Here is a 24681-nt window from a genome sequence, read left to right as displayed (position 1 = left end):
AAAGAAAATAATGGAGGCAGGAACTTAAAATGTTTAGATTTTTTTTTAAAATAGAAATTAAATGTTAAACATATATAGTCAACAATGTAATAAAAAATATTTTAGCTCAAAATAAATCTAACTTTTTTTAAACAGAGAACATTAATTTCAATTAATTCTAAACATATGTTTTGTAATTTGTAACACAATGAGTAAACAGATTACATTTTTATTGATTTTATCATAAAAAATAAAAAGAACAAGCAGTGCACAATACAGGCTACAGATCAAAAGGAATACCACTACCTTATAGCAAGTCATTGTTGTGAATAACAGGGTGATATGTTGTACCACAGTACATAGATGGCAGAAGGTATTGATTCCAAAAAGTAGCATGCTGAGTCCAAGACAACCCCAAAGATACAGTGAGAACATACATACATACTATCACACTTGGCAGTCACATTCCTCACAAATTAGCAAAAAGATCGAAAAAACAGGGGGTTTTTCTCTTTTTTTTCAATACGACTCATTGTCCGAGCCTTCTTCCGAGCTAGTGCCACCGTCTCCATTAAATTTATTTAGGAGGAGCCCCCAGGTCATGATCGCATCACAGTGCGGGTGAGGCGCATATGAGGATAGATTAATTTAAACATGATTTTTTTTCAGTAGATCTTTAAAAATGAATTTTTATTTAATATATTGGTATCAAACATTAATTCAAAAGGTTAATCGTGTTGTAGCATTTTTCTTATTTTTGATACATTTGAAATAACTTTGTAAAATGACTCTACATTAACATTTAACAGAAATATTTCAACAATTTTTCAAGTTCAATAAACTTTTTTACTTTTCCCTGTGCTTTAATATAGAAAGATCTACCAAATTCGAATTCTTATCTAATAAATACTTTTTTGAAGTTGAAATAAAAAAAAACACGTTTAAACAAGTATACTATTTATTAATGATTATTAAAAGTGATGTATTGAATTAATTACAAGTAATTTCATTACATTTTAATAAAATGTTACGTCATTTTTTAATGAATGAAAGGTTATTCAATTATTTAAAAACATATTTTTAATATTAAATGTATTTATATTTTAAGTAGTATAAATGATTTAATTTAAAATCATTTCCTATGGGTCTTATATTAAGTTGCTGTCTCCACTGATTTCTATGAGAGGTTGTTTAAGTACCAGTGTTTGGCCATGTGCGGTGCTGGACTCACTCCTACTTTGAGCCATAGTATATTTACTCATGGAGTTTGTGAATAGGCAAAGACTTTTTTTTGGGATGGGTGTCTGTACTGCCCTAAATCCGTCTTTACTCCTCAGTAAACGCCACCTATTTTGTAGGAGGTATACCTAATTTTTCAACCACTCCCCCAGTCCCTCCCACATTTACTATTATGGAGGTAGTAAACTTTCAAGTGGGAGGATCTACCCGTAAAGTTAGGAGAGGGGGAAATGTACACTCAAATGCTTGTGAAATTCATATTTTAATATTTTAGTAGTATTGCTGTAATACTACTAAACACACAATGCAGTTTGTGAATGGGGCATAGGTGTTCACTAGCCCAAAACAAAGCCGTTATTAGCATATATCCTTTATCACTTAAACCATATTGTTTATAAATCAATCCATAAATTGTTGGTTTCTCAATTTATATTTTCTGAAAAATATTCATTGAATTATTTAAAGATGCAATACTTAGATTTAAAAGCGTAAGTAAAACAGGAGATTTACAATACAGTTATATAATACTAAAATAGGCCATCTGAATGTCCAAATTTCATATGGTTATTCCCAATGCATTGCATATATACTGTCACACAGCAATCACATTGGGTGCACAGTGCACAGTACAAGTTTGGCATTAAGGCTCTAAATTGTCCTTAAATCGGTTCCAAACGACATGCTCTGTTTTTGATATTAAGATAAATCATTAAAGCTTTGTGCAGTTTCATCTATATATAGCAAACATTAGAATGTGCTAAAAACCTACATCTGCTTTTGTCCTAAACCCATTTGGAGTTGTGTATACCAGCAGTTTTAATCATAAATGAAATGTTACATAATTTGAATTAAAGCCCTATATCTAGACAAACTGATTTCATACCAGTGTATCCAATACTTAATGGATAATCGCTTCCCTGCTCAATCTGGAATCTAGAACTTGGTATTTTCTTTTTTAACGCTGTGAAGGTTGTTATATTGAGATTAACCAAACATTATCTCAATTCCAGAAATCTCAGATTTATTTTCAAATAAGTGAACAAATGGTAGTGCAATAGCACCAGGATGGAGCCCGGACCGAGGAAGGCAAAGCCGGACCCAATGGGGGCCCGGGCGAAACGCCGCCCGGAGGCGGGAAGCCGTCCCCCTCCACCAACCCACCGGGGCGCTAGCCCAGGAAAAAAGAGGCGACTGCGATTGGTCGCCCGAAGCAAACTCAGCCTTCCCAATCGGGGAGCAGACAGCTAGCCGCAGGGGTTAAGAGGGGGCAAGCAGCCCCCTCAAGCATTCAATCCACTTCCGACGGCAAGGAATCGCGGATCGGCAGTACCGTAGCAGGAGGAGCATCGGCGTTGCGGCAGCAATGCGGACTAGGCCTCAGAACCTGCCTTCAACTAGGATCTGGATTCCTTCAACGGGACCCCGGGTGCGCGGAGGAGGCATCCTGAAGCAGCGGAAGTGGCTGGGGGACAGCAGTACAGACGGTGCCCAGGAGCAGCAGCAAGCAAAGGAGGTGGCGGGCACTCAGAGTGCAACAAGCAAAAGGTACCTACTGTCTCTTGCTGCACAGTTATCGGCTTCCTGACGGCAGCGATGTTTCCCGCCTGGGCTCCCTGTGCCGGAAGTGTTTTCCCGCCCTCGGGCCTCTGTAATCAGCATCAGGGGGACCCGGCCCGTTCGCTGAGCCATCCCACACACCGGCTTTGTTGGTTTTGAGCGCGAGACCTGACTTCGGTGGGGACTGCCGTTTTTTTCACCACGCTCGCCGAGCCATCCCACGCACCGGCTTTGTTGGTTTTGGGCGCGAGACCTGACTTCGGTGGGAACTGCCGGTTTTTTCACCACGCGGCCTTAAAGGGGCAGGACCCAGGCTGCAGCACGATTTTAACAGGCATTCTTAAAGGGGCAGGAGCCCTCAAAACATAACGGGGCAAGGAGCAAAAAAGGAGAACTTCTGCACTTTGGAGCAGTGGCAAGGGGCTCTTTTTTCCATTGCGGACGTGGGCAAAAAATTTGGGAGGCAAAAATCTGCTATGTGGGAGCCATCAAAACACCATAGGAGACAGGGATTTTGAGGTTTTTTGCACTGGGGATTACTGAAAGGGGTTTCCATTATTGAGGTTGCAAGTTATTGCAAAGTCTACAACAACTACTTTGAGCACCACACACAGCCCTCACACCGGTGGGACAAGCACCACAAGCAAGCAGTCGGGCCAGAGCACGCAGGACCGTGGTGCCTCAGCCCCCGATCCACCATCGCAGCAGCAAGCTACAGGCGGCCAGATCCCAGCGGGATGGCCAGCAAGCGTGGCACAGCCGGGAGGGTGACACGACTTCCCAATGCTTCAGGGGCACAGAAGGCGACACACAGCCCCCTCAGAAGGCGCAGAAGAGGCAGCGGGGGGGGAGGGATATAACGGCCCGGAGCTCGTTGAGGATTTACAAGCAATGCTGGACAGAGCCAGCTTTGAAAGGGAACTCATGGGTGGACCAACAGACCAGAGACGGAGCCCAGGGGAAAAGGAAGAAACAGAGGCATCCCCGCCAGCACTGTCCACCAAGAAACCCGGCGCAAGGGGGCATGCAGCCAGAACGGCGGCCCCCGCAAAGAACCCAGACACAAGGGCCACGAAGACGGCGAAAGGAGGACACATGGGTGCACGAGCCAGGAGCAGGAGGGCGGCATCCCCCGAGATGGCGTCCAGCTCAGACGCTTAGGAGAGCAGTGGGGACGAGGGTCTGTAGCCTGCACAGCGCCCTCTCAGAACTTGAGCAGCAGCCGGACCAGTGCGGATAGGGTAAGCACCGCAAGAGAAGCAGTGGAGGCACAGGGATGGGCACAGCGCGATAGCCTAGCGGAAAGGGGCCCAGGGTAAATAGTAAACCTGTGCATGCAACAGGGCATGAGTAATTTGGCAATGCACGGGTCCTGGCCCACTCACCCCCGTGGCAGCTAGGACAGGAGAGGGACCAGCAGGGTTTCCAAGGGGAAGCTTGGTGTACACCAGCTTGGATGCCATGGTGGCAGTGGCCGGGAGCGGGATCCCCTTTTGGCGCAGGTCCACCATGGGCCTCAGGAAGCCGGGGAGGCAGCAGGGAGCCAGGGCAAGAGCCAGACATAAGGGGAAGCATGAAAAGGGCAGCAGGCAAAGGTAAACAGAACACCCAACTGGCCCAACAGGGTGAGGTGGCAACTCCAGAGGAGGCTGCACAAGGGGGGCCAGCAAGGCAGGCGGGGCGGCAGGCGAGGGCGCAGACCCCACAGGGAAGCCGGCCAGTGCTTACCTGTGCCCTACCCCAAGCGATCCTCCCACAACCACAAAACTCCTAGGTTTGGCCAATCTCATCCCGCTAGGCTCAAGTCAAAATAGAGGGCCCGACCACTAAACTGTTCTTCCTAGGGATAGAACTAGACATGATCGCAGGGACATGCAGTTTACCACCCAGCAAGGTGGTGGAGCTCAAGGAGATCATGGGTAGGCTGAGGCGACAAAAGAAGGCCACGCTGGGCGAGGTACAGCAGTTGCTGGGGAAACTGAACTTTGCCACAAGGGTGATCCCAGCGGGGCGGGCATTTAAAAGATGGCTGGCATGGCTGACCAGGGGCATGACGCAAAAACACCACAGAGTCAGCGTAACGCAAGGGGTGAAAGCAGATCTAGAACAATAGGAATCTTTCCAGTCAGATTTCAATGGCATCCTAATGTGGCGCGAGCCATGGATAACAGCGAGTCAGTTCGAGCTGTACACGGATGCTGCAGATGGGCATGGCCGGAAGCAAGCAGGGCCGCAGCAAACATTTCGCTGCTGGAGCTATTCCCCATAGTAGTGGCCTTTCACATTTGGGCAGAACGACTATCAGACAGGCAGATAACTCTGTGGTCTAACAACCACGCAGTGGTGCAGGCAATCAACACGGGGACGGTGAAATGCGCGTCCGTGGTCAGCCTGTTGAGACGGCTAGTACAATGCCAACTAAGGGCGAATATAGCGCTTAAGGCACGACACGTCCCAGGAATAGACATCTCAGTTGCGGATGCTATTTCTCGTTTTCAGTGGGCTAGATTCCAAGACCTCGCTCTGAATGCAGACCAAGGATGAACTTGGTGCCGGAGTAAGTATGGGCATGGGTAGAGCCGGTTTAGAAGCGATGCTGGAACATGCACTGGCCCCAAAGACAATGCAACAATACCCTAAGTGCTGGGCAACGTTTATTGCAGCTACTGGGCTAGTAAATGACCAGCCGGCGGGGCAGAGCGAGGTCCTGGGTTTCATAGATTGGGCTTTTAGAGCGGGTAGGACAAAATCTTGGGCTCAGACCCATTTGAGCACGGTGGCGTACTACTCAAAGATGGCGCCAGGGCAGGAACCCACCAGGGGTTTCCACTGCAGGATGGCATTGAAGGGGTGGGGCAGAATGCAGAAGGCAAGTCGAGACGCAAGAAGGCTCATTCATTTCCAATTACTGCAGTGAACGTTGGGGGCTCTCGGGAGGTTATGCGCATCAGAGAGAGAAGCCATACTTTTCAGGGCAGCTTTCGCACTATCTTTCTTTGGGGTATACAGAGTGAGCAAACTGGTGGCTCCAGCAACAAGGGACGCAGGAATGGCATGCATACACCGAACCGATGTTAGGCTCGAGGAGGGCCACATGGACGTCCTGTTGCGGAGGTCTAAGACAGACCAAGCAGACAAAGGCAGTTGGACCAGGCTACACTGCATAAGGCAGATATCATGCTGCCCGGTATTACTGGTACGGAGATACATGGCAACCACAGAAACAGGAGAAGGGCTGCTATTTAGACATGAGGGGGGTGGGGGGACATTCCTCAGCTGTTTCCACTTTATAGCAGTAATGCAGAAGGCCGTGGGGGTGGCGGGGCTCCAGCCCAGGGTGTTCGGATCCCATTCATTTAGGATCGGGGCGCGCAGGGCTGGGCATGGGCAGCGAGCAAATAAAGGGGATTGGACGTTGGGCATCAGGCGCGTTTAAGTGGTATATACGCTCCACCTCATACTGAGCCCGGATTTTCTCCCCCCCCCCCTATAGGTCCGACCACGCGGCGCAGTCCGGTGTGGTTCGTGGGACATTCCTACGTCACATGGGCAAAACAGTGGGCAGCGGCCAGACGCGAATTCGGTGGGGTCTGGCAGCGGGACACCGAGGTGGTCTGGATGGGCCGGTCCGGGTTGAAATGGGACCAACTGCTACCCGCATTACAAGAAGCGCTAGAGAGAGGTGGCAAACCGGACGCGGTAATAGTCCACCTGCATTGGGCAGGAGGGCCCTGCTTATGAAAATGCAGGCGGACCTCGCTGCCTTGGCAAAACTGGTGCGCCCCGACGAAATAATCTTCTCGGAGATAATAGTGCGGAAGTCCTGGAGGGGGGCAAAATACCTGGGGGCGGTAGAGAGATCCAGACGCAAGCTAAACATCACGATGACAAAGATATGTAGGGCCAACGGCTGGGGATTTGTAAGGCACAGCTTCATAAATCTTAGGTCGCCAGGCTACCACCTGGAAGAGGGAGTGCACCTAACAGGGGTGGGGATGCATATGTTCCTGCTAAACATTGTGGGGGTGTTCCAGCTAATGGGGTTCTCCTAAGCGAAGGGAGGGCCTATGGGAGCAAGGAGGGAGCTCCCTCCGATCGGTAAGACCGTAGGTAACGTGGCGGAAGACAACCTAGAAGGATAGGAAAAGAAGAGAAATTGATAGAGGTAGAGGGAAGGCTCACGCAGTGTTCTTGGGATGCCTCACGGCAGGGACACTGAGGGACCAAACAGAGGCCAGAAGCCACAGGGAGAGTAGATGGAAGGCTTCCGCAGGGCCCTTGGGATGCCTCACGCCAGGGGTACCAAATGAGCAAGAGGTAGAACTCAGCCACAGGCTGGATAGATGAGATGCTCACATGGGGTCCTTGGGATGCCACATGGCAGGGACCCGGTAGAGCAGGGAGGGGCCAAGTTGACACTGAAGGGATGTGGGACGGCGCTTGCGGCCCGGGCAAGTCCGGACGGACATCCACCAAGTCGGTAGCAAGTTGAAGCCTAACCCCTTGGCAACAGTAGTCGTGGTATTGGGGCCTCTTCCTGAAAGTGATCTGTCTGAAAAGCAGATATCAACCAAAATGGACTGAATGAGCCACGATGGCAAATAGTTAAAACAAGGCAACAAAAATGTTATGTATCACCATGAGAAACAAAATGTAGAAATGTTTGTGTGTTTAATAAACTGCGACCTTTTTTGGCACCAAGCAAGTTGTCCATGATATGTTTAAATGTGTAAGGGGCGCAATGGGAAAATGACTAAGAGGGGGAGGCAACTCGCCGCCTGGGAGGGGTTATGATACAAGGTTCTGTAGAGCCACTATGAAGAGATAACAGAGGTTATTTTTCTCTACAGGCACAACCAGGGCAGCAGGTTTCAGTTGACCTTTGCTGACCCTTAGTTGAAGCTCAAGATGTTATGTTATGAAAAACTTATAGAGCGCACGGACACCGGAGGGTTTCATGGCGCTAAGCTTGCATAGTGTTGTCAAGATGAGTAGGGAAAGCATAAATACTTACTTTACTTGTCTGGCTTGTGTAGCGGTTTGTTTGGCTCGAGCTCCGGCACGCTCCAACTCGGACTTCAATTTACTGCATGCGCACGCAGCATCTACTATTACATAACAGTAGAATCCAGCCCACAGCATAAAAAAAAAGGCCACCGAGTAGAAACTCAAGTCTAGCCTTGGTAAGAACGCACAAGCATGTCTGGCGGCTATCTTTAAGAAAAAAAAGTGTCCTTCAAAACAAAGCTCGCAACTTTATCTACACAGCGATAACAGGGACACAAGCCTATCGCGTCCTCAATCAGCTGCACTTCGTGACCTACAGCGTCACACCTCCGATAGCGATAGGCACACTTCTCATTATTTTCACGGCTCACTATGTTTTCCGGCCTAAGCGCTTCGAAGTCATCAGCGATAGGCACGCTTTCATTATCAACAGTATAAAATCTATTACATTCATGAACCTCGGCGATAGGCACGCTTTTGCCGCACAACCCATTGCGCTTTTATGCTTCAGCGTATTCCATTACTCATGTTTCAATTCACAAAGCTTATTGCTTTCCTTCATCAGCAATAAGTATGCTTTAATTTATATGTGATTACTGCTTTTTCACTAAGCCTGTTGGGCGACCACTTACCAACGCTTAGCACGCCATCAAGATTTTCATTAAGTCATCATCATTATTATTTTATTTTTCTTGTGCGTAAATTGACTACTTCCACTCATGGCTTCTTCTCAACAATTCCAAACACCTGTTCCTTTTCTACAAAGTCCTGGCAAACCGGCACTTGAATGGCAGCAATGGCTGAAAGGTTTTGAAAACTACCTTGTTGCAATTGACGATGTAAAGTATGCTCCTGCACGCAAAGTAACTATTTTATATGGTTGTCTAGGTGTAGCAGCACAACAGGTATTTGAGAACCTCCCTGTAGTTCTAGCTCCTATTGATTCCAAGGACAGTTGGCACACTTATCAAGAAGCTCTTGCACGTTTAAGCAAACAGTATTCTGATGAGCCTAGCATGGTTTTGGTACGTCACAACTTCTTTAAACGCAAACAGAATTTAGAAGAAAGTGTTGAGGATTACATTGCTGAGCTCAGCATTTTGGCTTCCACCTTTGAATTCGGTGAGAGTAGACGTGTATCAGGGATCAATTTATTTTTTCTTGCTTCTCAAAAAAAATTCAACAGCGTCTCTTGAGTTGTAAAAATCCCTTCTTATCTGAAACAGTTGTTATCGCCAAAGGCATAGACCGTGCAACTATTTTTTCTAATATTTTGCAAGAGAGTAAAGGTCAACAAAGTGTTCATATGATTGATGAATGCTCTTCTTCCACTTGCTCTGTCAATCTCGTCAACAAATCTTCTAGGCAGTTGTCAAGGAAACCTACAATATGCTACAGATGTGGCTCAAAGAGCCACGTAGGCAATTTTCCCAACTGTCCTGCCTCGAGCAAAAATGTTTTTATTGCAAAAAATCGGACACTTGTAATCCGTATTTGGAGGTGGAAAGAGATACTCTAGTATCAACAGCATTGAAGTCAATGAAAATTTAGACTTGTGTTCTGAAAAACTCTACAATGTACTTTTATCCGTAGAGTCTGACTAAGTTGCTCTTCCCAAAGTCAAAGGGCCATGGTGTGAACTCCTAATTGGTAAAATTTCTTTACAGGTCAAAGCTGATTCAGGTTCTACCATCACCATATTGTCGGACTCTACTTTTCATACAAACTGGGACAGTCAGGTTTCTCTAACCAAATCAGATGTAAATCCTAAAGCTTATGGTGAAAATGAGACAGACATGTTAGGTTACTTTCATTCCAGGGTGGAATGTCTTGGTAGATGCAATTTCACCAAAGTATATGTAGCGCTTAAAGGTCGAAACATTCTTGGTTGGCTTGATCAAGCCAAAATGTGCTTGTACCTTAAACCAGGTTCTGACCAACCTGTCAGTTTGGGAGATGTTCCATCTGATTATTACAGTTACCATGAATGTGAGAATGTCAATGTTTCCAAACTGTCTATCTCTGATTCCAATATTGATGCCATTCTTAACCAATTTCCTTCCGTGTTCGAGAATAAGGTTGGTGATGTTTTAGGCTTCGAGCATAAAATCTGCCTCAAATCTAATGCTCAACCTGTCATCCATAAGGTTTGCTCTCTTCCTTTGAGTGCAAGGGATGAATTGAAGAAAGTACTAAAGAACGTATGTGATGAAAAGATAATCACATCTTGCAATTCTTCTGAATGGGTTTCTCCAATAGTTCTAGCACGCAAAAGGTCAGATTATGTGCCGGCTTGCGCTCTCTCAATAACAATATCATCGTGGATTGCCATCCACTACCCAAGATCCATGATTTGTTAGCTAATTTAGTTGGCGCAAGGTACTTCTCTCTACTTGACCTAAAATCGGCGTATCACCAGATTCCGCTTTCGTTAAAATCTCAAGAGCTGACCACATTTGTTACACTATTTGATGCCTACAAATATCTTAGGTTACCCTTTGGTCTCGCTTCTGCGGGCAGAGTCTTTCGAAAGTTAATGGACACCATATTATTCGACATTCCTGGAGTACAGGCCTACCAGGACGATAGTCTGGTGTATGCTGGTGAACCCAAGGAACATGATAAAACTCTGGTCAAAGTTTTGCAAGCACAGGAATGACTGTTAGGCAAGATTAGTGTAAACTAGAGTATTTAGGTCATACTCTTTCACCGGATGACATTAAACCCAAGTTCTCTCTTATAAAGGCCATCAGAGATGCTACACCTCCCAATGACAGACGCTTTGAGCTCGTTCCTTGGGCTAGCAGAGTACTATGCTAGATTCATGCATGGTTACGCACAAATTGTAGAACCTGAGAGCTCTTCTAAGGAAAGGGGTAAAATGTACATGGTCTGAGGATTTACAGAACATTTTTTAACAGGTTAAGAAACTCATTGAGGACTCTCCAGCTTTACATCCATTTTTGGATGGTCATGAGTGTTTTCTCACTGTGGATGCCAGCTTTACTGGCTTGGGAGCTGTGTTGGGGCAATGGGTGGCAGGCAAAGAACATACTGTTGCTTTTGCCTCAAGTGCACTTCAATCAGCTGAGACCAGGTACAGTACCATTGAGCGGAAAGCTCTGGCATGCGTTTGGGCCATTCAGAAATTCAAGTCTTACATTTGGGGTCCTGGGTTTGAGATTTATACCGATCATTAGCCACTTATGCATATGCTTTCCAATAGCACCTCTAACAAAGCATCTGCCAGACTTGGTCGGCTACTTTCTAAACTTCAAGAGTTCCACTTTGATATCAAACACATTCCAGGTGGAAAAAACTTCAGGGCTGACTGTTTATCGAGAATGTCTTTGACTGAGGTTGTTGAGGAAGCTGATCATGTTGAGTGTGTGGTTGCAGCTATTGATGCCATCTCGGTTTGTCCACCCATTTCTGAAAGCGAGTGGAACACTGCCTACGATAATGACACTACACTCTCCAAAGTTAAAGTATTTATTTCTAACAAATGGCCTGAACTCTTGATTTTATCTCCTGAGTTGAGGTCCTTTCCAAATGTAGCTAATGAATTATCTGTGGTTCATAACATGGTCATGCGTCATGACTTGTTCGTTCCACCAGAGGTTTTACGCAGTACCATCATTCAAACTGCTCATCAAGTTCATTTAGGTGTTAACAAAACATGTCAAAGAATTTTAAAAAACGATTGGTGGCCCTCCATGGACGCAAAGGTCAAGAAGATGGTTTATTCTTGTACCCAGTGTCCTCTTTTGGACAAACATTGGAGACTCTTTCTACTCCTCTACATCCTGTTCCTCTTCCTGAGAATCCCTGGGATAAAGTGGGGTTAGATTTTGCAGGCCCATATGAGATTTTACCCAGTAAGAACAAGTATTTAATCTTACTAATTGATTATCACACCAAATGGCTATACTATTGCTTTTGCAAGGGGCCCACAACTGAAAACGCAATCAAGTTTTTGCAAGATGTATATGATGTTGAAAGGTTTTTCCAGAGTTATTGTAACCGACAATGGCACACATTTTGCCTCTCAAAAAATGTGTTCTTTTCACAAATGCGTGACATCTCCCATTTGAAAGTTTATTTCTATTCAACCTCTTCTAATGGTCTGGTTGCGATGGGAAACCGGATCATTAAGGAGGGTATACAATATGCAATTTCGTCCAGACAAGACCCATTAGTTTTTGTACATGATAAAGTGTGGGCATATAATACCACTCCACATTCAACAACAGGTGTTGCACCATTCACACTTCTGTGAAAGAGGAAAGTACACACTCTCTTGAATCCCAGCTGGTTGTATGAGAAAGGTGTGCAAAATGATGGCTCTCTCTACACATGATGGTTATATTCCTTTTAGAGCTTGTTAAGGTTAAACAGGTGTCCATGAAAACACGTTTTGATACTGGTAAACATTCTACTGACCAACCTTTACAAAAGAGGGACTGGGTTCTCATTAAAAAGCCTAAAAAAGTTCCCAAAGGTTGTTCTAGGTTCTCTTCACCTGTTTTGGCTCTACAAGTAAGTAAAGGTTCAGCTCTTTTGGAAAATAAGGGTTGGTGGAATAAGAGAGCTCTTGTCAAGGTTTCATCTGCTCAGGCAGATGTTATTGATAAGCATACTGATTCTGAGACTGAACATTGTGACTGGTTTGATTTGCATCAGGATAAAGAGTCCATCTCTAATCCTGCTTCAGAGGTGGTTACCGTCCAACCTGCCAAACATCTAGTTACTGATTCTAATGATTCGTGTGAAGCTTCTTGCAAAAGAGTTTTACATTTTAAGCAGATTCCTTGCAAATTGAAGGATTACATTTTGCAGTGATTTTTGTCGCCAATAATTTTTACCGTCACTTGTAATGACCTTGTTGTATCTTATCTACACACGATTTAGTTGTTATGGTTTATTGCATTTTCACACTTGTTCCTCCTGCATTTTTCTTTCTGTTTAAAGGAGGGAGTTGTTTAGTGGATGCATTTTACTGTATTGCTCTGCGAGTCGCATGGTGCCACATGACTCACAACCTTGCTGTTATGCATTGTCTGCATTCTCAAACGTTGCTGCTCGGCTGTTGTGGGTTCCTTGGTAGCGCCATTCCTGGTGTTGGATTCCCAGCAGCTGGACGTCTCCAGTCGTGGGTGCAGGAATTACTTAAATAACCCCACTGAGAAGCTATTCCAGTTTCAAGTGCTTCATTCAACAGTTATCCAAAGAGCTAACCATTAATAATTGTGCATCCCTAATTGTAAATACAAGAACAGGCCTCTTTTTCGAAAAGAAAGGATTGGTATTTTTTTTCAAACTGAAAGTGAGAATCCCCTACAAAGATAACTGTAAAGCATCTAACATTGTTGACAGTGAAATGATGTCAGCATCATATGGAAATAAGAGCATTAGTATTGACTCATCCTTACCTCCAGCCATGGGACATCTCCTAGAATTTTGCATAAATAAGCCACTAACGAACAAGGTACTTACCTTCGATAACACTTTATCTGGTAGAGACAATAGCTGTAGATTCCTTATCTTTCAATTTCCCAGGAATCAGACTAGACCTGGAAAATTTGTGTAAGCAGTACCCTTGAGGACCATCGGGTGGCTCTGTCTGGCTCCGCATGACATCACCGGCATTGGTTGTGACGTCGTTGACACCTATTTAGGTGCCACCCAGGCGGGTGGCATCAGTTCCTTTTTACTTTTACCACGCCAGAAGCGAAGTGCAAGTGAACTGACTATTGTGTGTCAAAACTAGAGCCTTGTAAAGGGGAGCAACCCAAGTCCTATAAATGAGTTCCCAGAGCGGGGAGGCATGGGTGGGTCTGTAAGGAATATACAGCTAGATATTGTCTCCACCAGATAATGAGTGACTGAAGGTAAGTAACTTGTTCATCCGATAGAGACTTCAAGCTGCAGATTGCTTATCTTCGAATAGATACCCAAGCCATACTTCCTGGTGGTGGGCTGCGGACAGATTTACTAGACTAAAAACGTCCTGCAGGACCGAACGGGTGAAATGCCCGTCTCTATGGATCTGACTGTCTCTGCAGTAGTATCTTGCAAACATGTGCAGTGAAGCTTACGTTGCAGCCTGGCAGATATCCTGGACTGGCACTCCACAAGCCAACGCCGTGGTTGCAGCCTTCCCCCTGGTGGAATGGGCTCGTAAGCCCTCAGGAGGCTGCTCCCTAGCCAGGAAGTAGCATATTTTCATGCGGATAACGACCCAGAATGAAATGGTTTGTTTCTGCACTGCCTGGCCTTTTTTTTTTTTTTTTAACTCCCACGTCAACATACCTTTCTATACAATATTTTACAAACTTGTGCGAACGGCAGGCGTATACCGTCTTAGTGGAGGGTTGCCTGGCCGCCAAGAAAACAGTACATTCTTCGGGAGCAAGGCCGAAAGCTATCAACTGTTGCCACACAATCTCCATGCAAGGAGGCGGAGAGTTGAAAGGTTTGGGTGGAGGACGCTCTCTTGCTGCTGCAACAGAAGATCCTTCCAAAGGGGCAGTCTGATCGGAGAATAGATGCTCATTCGAAGAAGCTTTAGATACCAAACTCTCCTTGCCCAGTCTGGAGCCACAAGGATGACTTGGGCCCGGTCGTTCTTGATCTTCTTTAGAACTCTGGGCAGAAGTGGTATGGCGGAAAGGCGTACAGGAAGTCTGAGCTCCAATCGTGTCGAAAAGCGTCGCAGAGCGATAGCCGCCTTGGATACTCCAGCACGCAATGCTGCTGACATTGCGCGTTCTCTTCGGAGGCGAACAGATCAAACCAAGGTTCTCCCCATTGTTGAAAGAGACCTTGTACCACCTCCCACTGGAGACATCATTTGTGGTCCGCTAGGCATCAACGGCTGAGTTTGTCTGCCCTGGTGTTAGAAAAACCTGCCAGGTGATCAACCACCACGGTCATGCCCTGCTGTTTCAGCCATATCCAGAGAGGAGCGCCTCTTGACAAAGGGTTCACTACCCCACTGTGCCCGGCTTGTTGCAGTACCACATGGAGAACACTTGCACCAGATTCCTTTTGACAGAGGGAACATATGCTTTTAATGCTAGCCAGACTGCCCGAAGCTCCAACAAGTTAATGTGGAGCCCCAACTCTGCTGGAGACTCGTGTCCCCCGATCGCCACCTCTCCCAGATGGCCGACCCATCCCAGGAGTGATTTACCTGTCACTACTGTGAGATCTGATTGGAGAAGGGAGGGGGGCCTGCCTCGGACCCAAACGTGGTTCGTTAACCACCAGTGCAGGTCCTTTGCACTTCCCTCCAAGATCTGAACCATGTCGGAGAGATTTTCCTGATGCTGCGGCCACTGAAACTTCAGGTCCCACTGCATAACTCGCAGACGCCATCTGGCATGATTTACCAACAGGATGCAGGAGGCCTTGAGTCCCAGTAGCCTTAGAGTCACTCTCATCGAAATCCAGGATAGAGGCTGAAACATCGGTATCATAACCTGAATATCATGGACTCCTTATTTGGAAAGATAAGCCCAAAACTGCACTGTGTCCAAATCAGCACCAATGGGAGCGTCTGAGGAGTCAGGTGTGACTTCAGCACGTTTATAGAAAACCTCAGCAAATGCAGGAGGTCCGCCTTAGTCTGGAGTTGGGAGGAGACAGCCCTGCACGAGGACGTCTTCAACAGCTAGTCATCGAGGTAGGGGGAAGACTGATACCCCTAACCTCCGCAGATGAGCTGCAACCACCGCCATCACCTAGGTGAACACCCGAGGGGTGCTGTTAAGGCCAAAGGGTGGCACAGAGAACTGGAAGTCCTTGTGGCCTATCTTGAACTGTAGGTAACATCTGTGGGCCGACAGGATGGGAATGTGAAAATTTGCATCGTGCAAGTCCAACACTACCAGCCAGCCTCCTTGGTCTATGTCAGGCAAGACCTGAGCCAACAGGAGCATCTCGAATTTCTCCTTTTTGAGGAAGAGAGTGATGTCTGGAGGTCCAGAATAGGACGTAGACCTTTGTTCTTCTTTGTTATCAGAAAGTATCGGGAGTAACAACCACTGCCTACTGCTGAAACCAGAACATTCTCTATAGCCAGGAGAGTTGGAACTTCCTCTTGGGGTAATAATAGATGATCCTCACCCAACCGTTCTTGCGTTGGCGGTAAAGGGGGAGGAAAAGCTAGAAAAGGAAGAGAATAGCCACCCCAAATGATCTGCAAGACCCATTTGTCTGATGTTATGGACCGCCAGCGGAGGAGACGATGTTGAATTCTCCCTCCAACTGGACTGGATGGTCTTACAGAATCAAACTAGGAATGCTTGGAGGCTGCAGCTGCCAGTGGCTGGGTGGCACACAACTTCTGACTACCATCCCCACAAAGTCAGAATGTACAGCGTCTACATCTTCGCACAAAACTTGGGGGAGTATGTGCAAGATGGTGGCTTGGGGTATGGCTGATGTGGCTGAAAACCCCTTGCATTGCCACAAAAGGGGCAAAAGGCAGGGTGCGAGGTGTTACCGGGAGGCCCAAGGATCTGACCGAGCTCGAGATTCCTTGAAGCGCTCTAATGCCGAGTCTGCCTTCCTTCCCAAGAGACCATACTCCACCCTACGCAACTCCCTCTGCCACTCCATACACCTTTACTCCACTCTAGTCTATGATACACCACTCCACTCTATGCCATTCAACTCTATGATACTCCATGCGACTTCACTCAACTCTACTCCACTCCACTCTGTGAAACATCCTCTATGCCACTCCGCTCTATTCCACTGCACGACACTCTATGCCACTCCACTCACTACACTCTACTCAACTCTGACACTGTACTCCACTCTACACCACTCAATTCTACGCCCTTCCACTCTACTACATTCTACTCCCGCCACTCTACGGTGGAGTGTCATGAAGTGCTATTCCATGCCACTTCACTCCTCTCCACACCACACAACTCTACTTTACACCACTCCAATCGCTCCACTGTCCTCCACTATTACGTACAGTAATGCGGAATAGAATAGGGTGGCGTAGAGTGCAGTGACTGTAAGAAAGTGCCACCACTTTTTGCTGAATTGCTGATGTGCTTTGACTGAGTGTGCCTTGGGCTTCTGCCAACCAGGTACCCAGGGCCTATGTTTTTACCTAAAACTGCATTGAAGCCTAAAGCCAATTAGCATCTCTGACCAAAGGTCAGCCCCTGGTAAATGGTACCACAGGTACTCAGGGCACTGGGACCAGAGAAGGCCTCTGAGGGCTGCAGCACTTATTGTGCCACCCTTAAAGGTCCTGTACCTTCACACCATCACGCCTATGCAGGTTGCGTGTTTTGGTGCAGAACAAAGTGAAGAGTCGACATGGCACACATCTCTGTGCGCCATGCCTACAAACCACTGCCCTGGCATAGATCAGTCACTCTTCTAGCTTGGTGCACTATACCAGTGGTGAGGGTATAGGTGCATGAGCCCTGGACCCCTACAGTGTCTAAGTCCATTCTTAGTCCATGCAGTGCTGCCATTAAGAGTATATGGTGCTGGGAGTTTGTCATTACGAACTCCACAGCAACATAATGGCCACACTGAAAACTGAGAAGTTTGGTATCAAACTTCTCAGCACATTAAACCCACACTGATGCCAGTGTGGGATTTAATGAAAAATGCACACCAACTAACCTACCACTAGTGTCTAGGCTGAGTGGCTGCTTTCAGCTGCCACCACCAGACATGTTTCTGGAACCCTGGGTCGAGTGCCTGCTGCTCTTGGTGGCCTGAAACAATGCACATCCTGGGACGAGGTGCCAAGCCTCCTCCCAGGATGGGCAGGGTTCACGAAGGGGAAGCTTCAAAGGCTTGTCACCTTTGTGAGCTTCCCCAGGCCACTTACTGCTTTCAACAACTGGTTCTGACCCCCACTTTGGGCGGGAGAACCGCCAGGAAAAACAAGTGAGGAAGAGAGGTGTGTCCACCCCTCCAACTCCACCCCTCAGGTGGGGGAGGAGAGGTGAAGCACAACTCTCAGACTCAGCCAACCAGGGAAAGGCTTATGCCCCCCTCCCACTGGAGGATGGCATAATAGGGGGTGTACCCACCGCAGGGAAGGGGCCCATTGGTCCCAACCTTTTTTTACCTACCCGTAACGCCCCTAAAGCTAGTATTTAGGGGCAACCCTGAACCTTGCTTCCGCAGACCAGAAGAAACTACAAGAAAAGAAGAAGGACCGAACAGCCGTGCCGAAGCTAACAAGAGGAAGACGCCCACTGACTTGGCCCCAGCCCTACCGGCCTGTCTCCACCTCAAACCTGCTCCTGCGAAATCCCGGTGTGTCCTGCAGCCAGCAACCTCGAAAACCCTGGAGGACCTGCCTGCCTTCAACCACAAAGAGTGTGTCTCCTGCGAACACCAGATTTGTTCATCTGCAACCTCTGGCTCCAGTCATACACCGCGAATCCGCACCCCCCGTACACAGCCCAAGCTCGAGTGGGCAAACACCACGAGGAGGTCCCCCCGGCAATCCTAACCCGTGATCCGGCGACCCCTGACTTGCCTCAAGCCTCCAGCCGACGCCTGCAGCCTAAATCCGGAAGGTCCCGTCAACCGCTACCAAGAGCTGGTAAGACGATCCGACCCTAAAAGGCACCCTGCACCCGACGCCCCACAGCCTTGGGTGGCCAAACCGACGGTGCCTAACCAACCCCCAACTTACCTCTCGAAGTGGTGGACGCACCCAGAAGACCTTCGTCCCCAAGTCTGCAGTGCCTTTGCAAACCGGAGGTTCCCCATTGCAAACAACAGGGCAACCGACGTCGAAACAGCACCCTGCACCCGGCCGCCCCAGTGCTGCTGAGGGTGCACCTTTGGTGCTACTTTGTATCCCCATTTGCACTGAGCTAAAGTCTAGGAGCTTTTCTCCCACAACCAAGTGGCCTGCTCGTCAGCTGCCACCAACCGGAGGCCCCCCTATCCCCTTAGATAACATTGGGCCTCAGCACTCTGCACCTGGCCACCCTAGTGCCACTGAGGGCGTAACAAGAGTTTATCCCTGACCCTGGGGGAGCCCAGAGTCTACCCCCAGAACCTCAACTCCCACTACCAGATACTTACCTTAAAACCGATAACACTATTTTCCTCCATAGGATAACATTGACTGTTTTTCTTGGAAAAGTTTTAAAGTGTGGGGTTTGAAAACCTAAAGAAATTCTTTAAAATTGTGCTATTTACCAAAAACACTTTTACTTACCTGGTTGCAGGAAATGTCCCAGAGTAGTATCCAGACATACTACTCGGAGTAAGAAAAGTAATCTAAAAAGTAACTTACCTAGTATTTTACTGAAAAGCCCATTCAAGTCTATGATGTACTGTATTTACAAAGCATTGCATTTCTCTGAAACAATACTGTAAGTCAAAACAAAGTGCATATACAATTACCGATTCAACTGTATATTTACTACAAAGTACTTATCACTTACCCGTGCCAGGTTTGCTTGGTTCTAGGAAATAAAATAACTAAAAGAATATTTTTATACCAAAACAATTGGTCTGAAGTTCAGTCTTTGAGTGTGTGAAATCATTTGCTGATTGAGTGTGTGCAACAAATGCTTAACACTGCCCTCTGATACTGCCTTACTGCTCGACCACACTACCCCAAATAGAGAGTAAGGTTCTATCTACTTTTACCTCTGCCTACCTTTTGGGTTCCACTGGACTCTGTGCACACTAAATCTCACTTTGGTATAGTTTATACAGAGCCAGCTTCCTACAGTGACGAAGTACAATGGCTTAGAGTGCAGTGGTGCAGAGTAGACTGGAGTGTATTGGTTTTGAGGAAAGTGGTGCAGAGTGCATTTGCATAGAGTGCAGAGGCTTAGAGTGGTGCAAAGTAGAGTGGCGCTGAGTGCAATGGCACCGAGCGCAGTGGCAGACTGTTTCAGAGTGGAGGGGTGCAGGGTAGGGTATAGCTGTGCAGAGTAGATTAGGGTGGCGTAGAAAAGATTGGCATAGAGTACACTGGTGTAAAATGGAGTGATACAGAGTTGAGTGCATGGCATATGATATTCCTTGGTCTAGTGAATAGAAACGTTCTTCCCTGCTACTTAGGAGCGTAGATTCTGTGTACCTCCAAGGTCTGACACCTGATTGAAAGGCTTCCCCTGGTTGCATCTCCCAGTTAAACAGAGGGGAGAACTGGGAGTTTAGCAGCTAATCCACCTGCTGCCTTTTGGTGGATATACATCGTCCACTGAGCTCTAAATGAGAATATTGTACATCTAATACCAATGAGACAGCAGCATTATAGCAGTGAGACAGATTCAAACAGTTAATGACACTTTATTAAAGTAGTGACTGAAGGGAGATGATGCCAAGCGTCTAACAGATGAAGGGGGTTGACCCAAAGCCACTATATTTTTCAAAATACTGTTTATGGAAAAGGTTTTTGTCAATAGAAACGCTTAAGGCATATAGGGTGAGGAAATGCACAAAACTCAGCCCTAATATATAAAATAGTTGTTATAGGCATTTTTTGTAAAGGAGGATGTAAGAAAGACCATTCAGATTAAAGGGGGCTTAGACGATGGCATTCACAGTAAAGGGGACAAGGAGGTTGATCCATGCCATTGGAGATGTTGGAGAACCCATTCTTAGGAAAACCTGAGGTGTGCCTGCTAGATTCCATTCACAGAAAACAAAAGTTGAAAATTGGCAGATGGAAAAAACATTCATAGAAGAAGCAATCAGTTCTTAATAGAATAAGGGGTATGGGTTAAGCTAATGAATGAGAAGAGGTTGAGTGAAAAGGAAGGATTGACTTTATGGAAAATAAATTGAGGTGCTTAAAATAAATTTTCCATCAATCAATAGGTTTTTGCAGTAGGATGCAGTGAAAACACTATCACAGTAGGGAGAATGCACACTGAATTAAAACATGAGTGAGTGGTATTATTATGGAAGGGCACTACTATAGCTGAAGGGGAGAAAATGGGGGAATCGCTAATCATAAGAGGAATGGAACAAGAAAAGCCAGCGATATGGTGTGGGGACATTTGTTGTGAATGGAAAAGGACTTTGCAAGACTAAGTAAGAGGCAATTATAACAACTGTATGAGAGAAATGGATTTCTGCTTTTCTCCACCACTACCCCAGAAGCCATTGAGTGAAATGGGTACAGTTGTATTTTTTCATTAGCCACATTTCTCTCAAATGGAGCAGCCACTAAGAGAAGAAAACCAGGATTTACAACTCTAAAAACGTAAGTTAGCTCGCCTGCCCAGATAAGGAGAATACAGGGGCCTGACCATGAGGAGCATGGGGAGGGTAGCTCCCTTCCCCTTGGTATATCTGTCATTCTTGAAGCAATGAAGACGGAGGTTTGTCCCTGTATCTCCAAGTACCTTATCCATCCCTTTTATGATGTCAGCCCCGATATTTCTTTCCTCCCAATGGTCTGAGAAATCATGTAAATAAGGCACACACCTGTCAGTGTCACACAAATCCGAACTCTTCCAATATTCACCTCTCATTGGAATGAGGCATAGCAGGTGAAATCACTGTGGGTGATGCAGGAGGAAGGATCTGCCTACAAATTATTTAGAAATAAAGAGTGCAATCAATTGCTTTCCTAGAATCTATTTGGCCCTTGTATCCAGAAGCCCTTTCACTATCCTTTCCTACCTGACTTAAATCCCTTTCAAGCCCAGATTCTGTTGATTGTCTCCACAACGCCTTGATTTCTATTTCAACCTTACACTCAGATTTGAGAGTCTGCGTGTTATGACCAAGGGCACCAGTGTAAAATAACTTTAATTTCCATTCATTTACAACGTTATCACTTTGTAAGAGTACAGTTACTTACAATAGCGTAAACCTAATATATAGCACACTCTCTACATCTAAAGGGCTAACCCATCTAGTGGTAGGCCACGATTTATCCATCATTCACCAGTTTTGTACTTGCTCTTGGGCCCAGATGTTTCCTCACTTCTAAGATTTCTAAACTGTCCATCATCCCCAGATTTCTCTTCTCAATTGACCCTTTGTTCATGCTCTCCTTCCACAGTCCACATATGCCAAGAATTCATTTTCAGTGTGCACATAAAAAGCTAATAACATCCTTTCACTAGAACTAGGTTTATGAACAATTTTGCCTATCTTAACATTTTAGGATGCAGAGCTTGCTTGCTCTGCCTTTAAAAGTGGATGCAATCACCTCTGTTGACTCAGCTGAGTCGGACTGTCTGGGAGATGTCCAATTCACCAACGTCCCTGCTCCAATTTCTGCCAGGAGCCTGGCCTCTTCTGGAAGCAGTTGTAAGGGAAGTCCCAGCCTCACATTCTGCCGTGGTTTGCGAGCTAGAGAGCCAACTAAATTGCCAGCCAGGCCATGGCATTCTCGGATGTCTCTGGCATCATCTGCATTCCAAACAAGAGCCTTGCCATCAAGCACAGAAATCCGGATCATAGCTGCCTGGGAATAAAAATAAAAATGGGTTATGTTTTTATGGATTTATTTAGCACCCCATACACCCAAGATTCTTAACACACCAGGCTACAACACCAGACCTAACCAGAGAACACAAAGAGAATATGATAGAACTAAGTAAAAATCTGATTTTTTAATAGTCACCAAAACTTAATGTAGGTCTTCCTGGTTTTTAAAAGATTTAGAAGAGACTTCGATAGTTTGGCCACGGTTTTAAAAAATGCTCTGTCACCAGAGTGGGTAAATTTAGACTTTGCTAAAAATACCAAAGTTGCTGAACATAAAAAACAGCCAATGAAACACCAGCAGAACTTGGGGACAGAAACTGAGTGTTGATAAACCGGACTCCTTTGCATTTACAAAGCTAAAAAACATAAGTTCAAATAGCTCAGGAAGAGGTACAATGCACTTGATAGTTAGAATAGTATGATGAAGAGTGAATGCTTGAAATCCCAAACGTTTTCAGTCGGTGCAGCTATAAAAGTGAAATACCTTTGCAACAATCTTACATTTAGTTTAGGCCAAACACAAGGATTACAGCATATAAGTACTGCAATTAATGTGGGGTGCCTCTGAACGAAGTATGGGAATTCTGTGCTAACAGGTATTACAAAAGAACCACCAGGCCTCCCTTAAAGCTGAGAACATGAAGCAGACCTGCCTTATCGGCTAAAGCACCAACTGTTTTCTTCACTTAATACTCTATAATGGATACTACCCTAGCGAAGCAAGGAGATGCTGTTAGAAAAATGATGACTGGCCATCAAATCTATGAGCCATATCACCCTAGGTACCAGCAGGCAACTGCCACGAGTCTGGAGATCTACACAGCAAAGAGGACCAGCATCTGCACTATTTACTCCACAAGATATGTTCCACAAGGCTTCTCAGGCAATGATCTGACAATGCGTATATATCTTCCTGTGTAGTGCTTAGTCTGTCTTATCTTTCGAAATGATGGAAAAATTCTCCTTTCTAAAAAAGTCTAATATACCGACGGCTAATGTGTAATGCCTTCTCTATTCATTTATAGACCCTCCCATGTTTCTTAGGTGCAGTTCTAGACTCTGCCATACCCCACTCATCCTCCATTGGGGCTTCCCTTTGAAATCTAGCAATGCACAGGGAAAGCTTCCCCCATAGCCCAGACAGTTTGCTGTCAAGGACTGGATGATGAGAAGATTGAGTGTAGTACAGAAGAAAAGAAAGCACCTGGACTTGACTCATCGGAACGGGTGGCAAACAAATGCACACATAGGATCAATCTGCAAATCTTTTCTTTTCTTCTGTACTCCACCTGATCTTTGCAAGCGGTGGGAGCAATTTTATTCATGACCAGGGTCCCATTAAGCAGAAGCCCCTTATGGACCTGGAGTCTTTGAATTCCTCGAGGGAGACAACTTAGATTACACACCCATGACTAATTGACATTGTTCTCTATATGGAAAATAGAGATATTTTATATGAGAATCATAACTTAGTGGACCACTGTTTCTTGAACATAACTTTCTGAAAGAACCAATTTCAATATTGTAATCTGATATCCGATTTTCCCATTAAAGAGGATATGAAATTACAATTAATTAACCCCTCTGCTAGGCGAAGAATCACGGGAAAGCCTGAAGCCGGGGCTCCAGCCTGGGCCTCCGTTTACCGTGCACGCACAGGCTGCGCCGCCTTTGTCTCTGACGCACCACTGTGCTACCTTGCCGCGCCATTGTGCAAGAGACGGTCTGTCCACACCCCGGGGGTAGTCTACGGATTGCTGGACCAGCGCTGCGAGGTGAGAGGAGCGGGGGATGGAGGGCGCGGCGTGCGGCGGCGTGTGCAGGCTCACAGAGGCTGCAGGCAGACAGAGGCTGCTGCTGCAGCGGGTGCAGCAGGCACCAGAGGTGACCTGACTGGGAGGACAGACTAGCAGCCCGGCAAGCCAGCGCCAGCGCCATTGCTAGGAGGCCCACCCAGTGCTCACCCGTGAGTCCCCAGGTCCCAGGAGTTACACCACATAGGAGCAGGGTAGGGCAGTAGGACAGTGGCTTGGACACACATGAAGGAGTGTAAGAGCCGGATCACTGAACCATACTGGCAGTTTTATGCACTGTATAAAGCACAAAAGCAACCAGCAACTAGCATCAAGCCAAGATTCAGTGCTAAAACGCAAGCCACTCCCCTAGTGCAACAACAGCCAACAAGGAGCTGGGCTTTACACCTCAGATACTTCAGATACCCCAGTCAATAAGGGCGCCAGCGAGCTTATTGAATAGTCGCCTCCACTTTCCATTGGCAGCGCCAAAGTGGAAGCAGCTCCTGAAGACTCAGGGTACCACAGGAACTACACAGACATCTTTAGGGGAGCAACTCTGGGCAACTCTAGGAAAAAGATTGACAACAGTGTGGACAACTCCTGCCATAAGGTCATCAGACAGCAGCCAACAGTC

General features: G+C 46.4%; 1 protein-coding gene across 2 annotated transcripts in view; it reads right to left on the bottom strand.

Moving 5' to 3' along the window:
- TSEN34 (tRNA splicing endonuclease subunit 34) overlaps positions 1-24681 on the bottom strand; it is a 143106-nt gene that overhangs the window by 97842 nt on the left and 20583 nt on the right. Inside the window, exon 2 of one of the 2 annotated variants that reach the window (XM_085616459.1) lies at positions 21971-22228. In XM_085616459.1, the coding sequence (XP_085472585.1) occupies positions 21971-22222 (252 nt within the window). In that variant the 5' untranslated portion in view covers positions 22223-22228. The remainder of the gene's footprint in view (positions 1-21970; positions 22229-24681) is intronic. The other variant, XM_085616460.1, reaches the window with a different exon arrangement.

The sequence above is a fragment of the Triturus cristatus genome, chromosome 7, assembly GCF_964204655.1.
Source record: "Triturus cristatus chromosome 7, aTriCri1.1, whole genome shotgun sequence".
NCBI lineage: Eukaryota > Metazoa > Chordata > Amphibia > Caudata > Salamandridae > Triturus > Triturus cristatus.
This window is presented reverse-complemented; position numbering and strand designations above follow the sequence as displayed.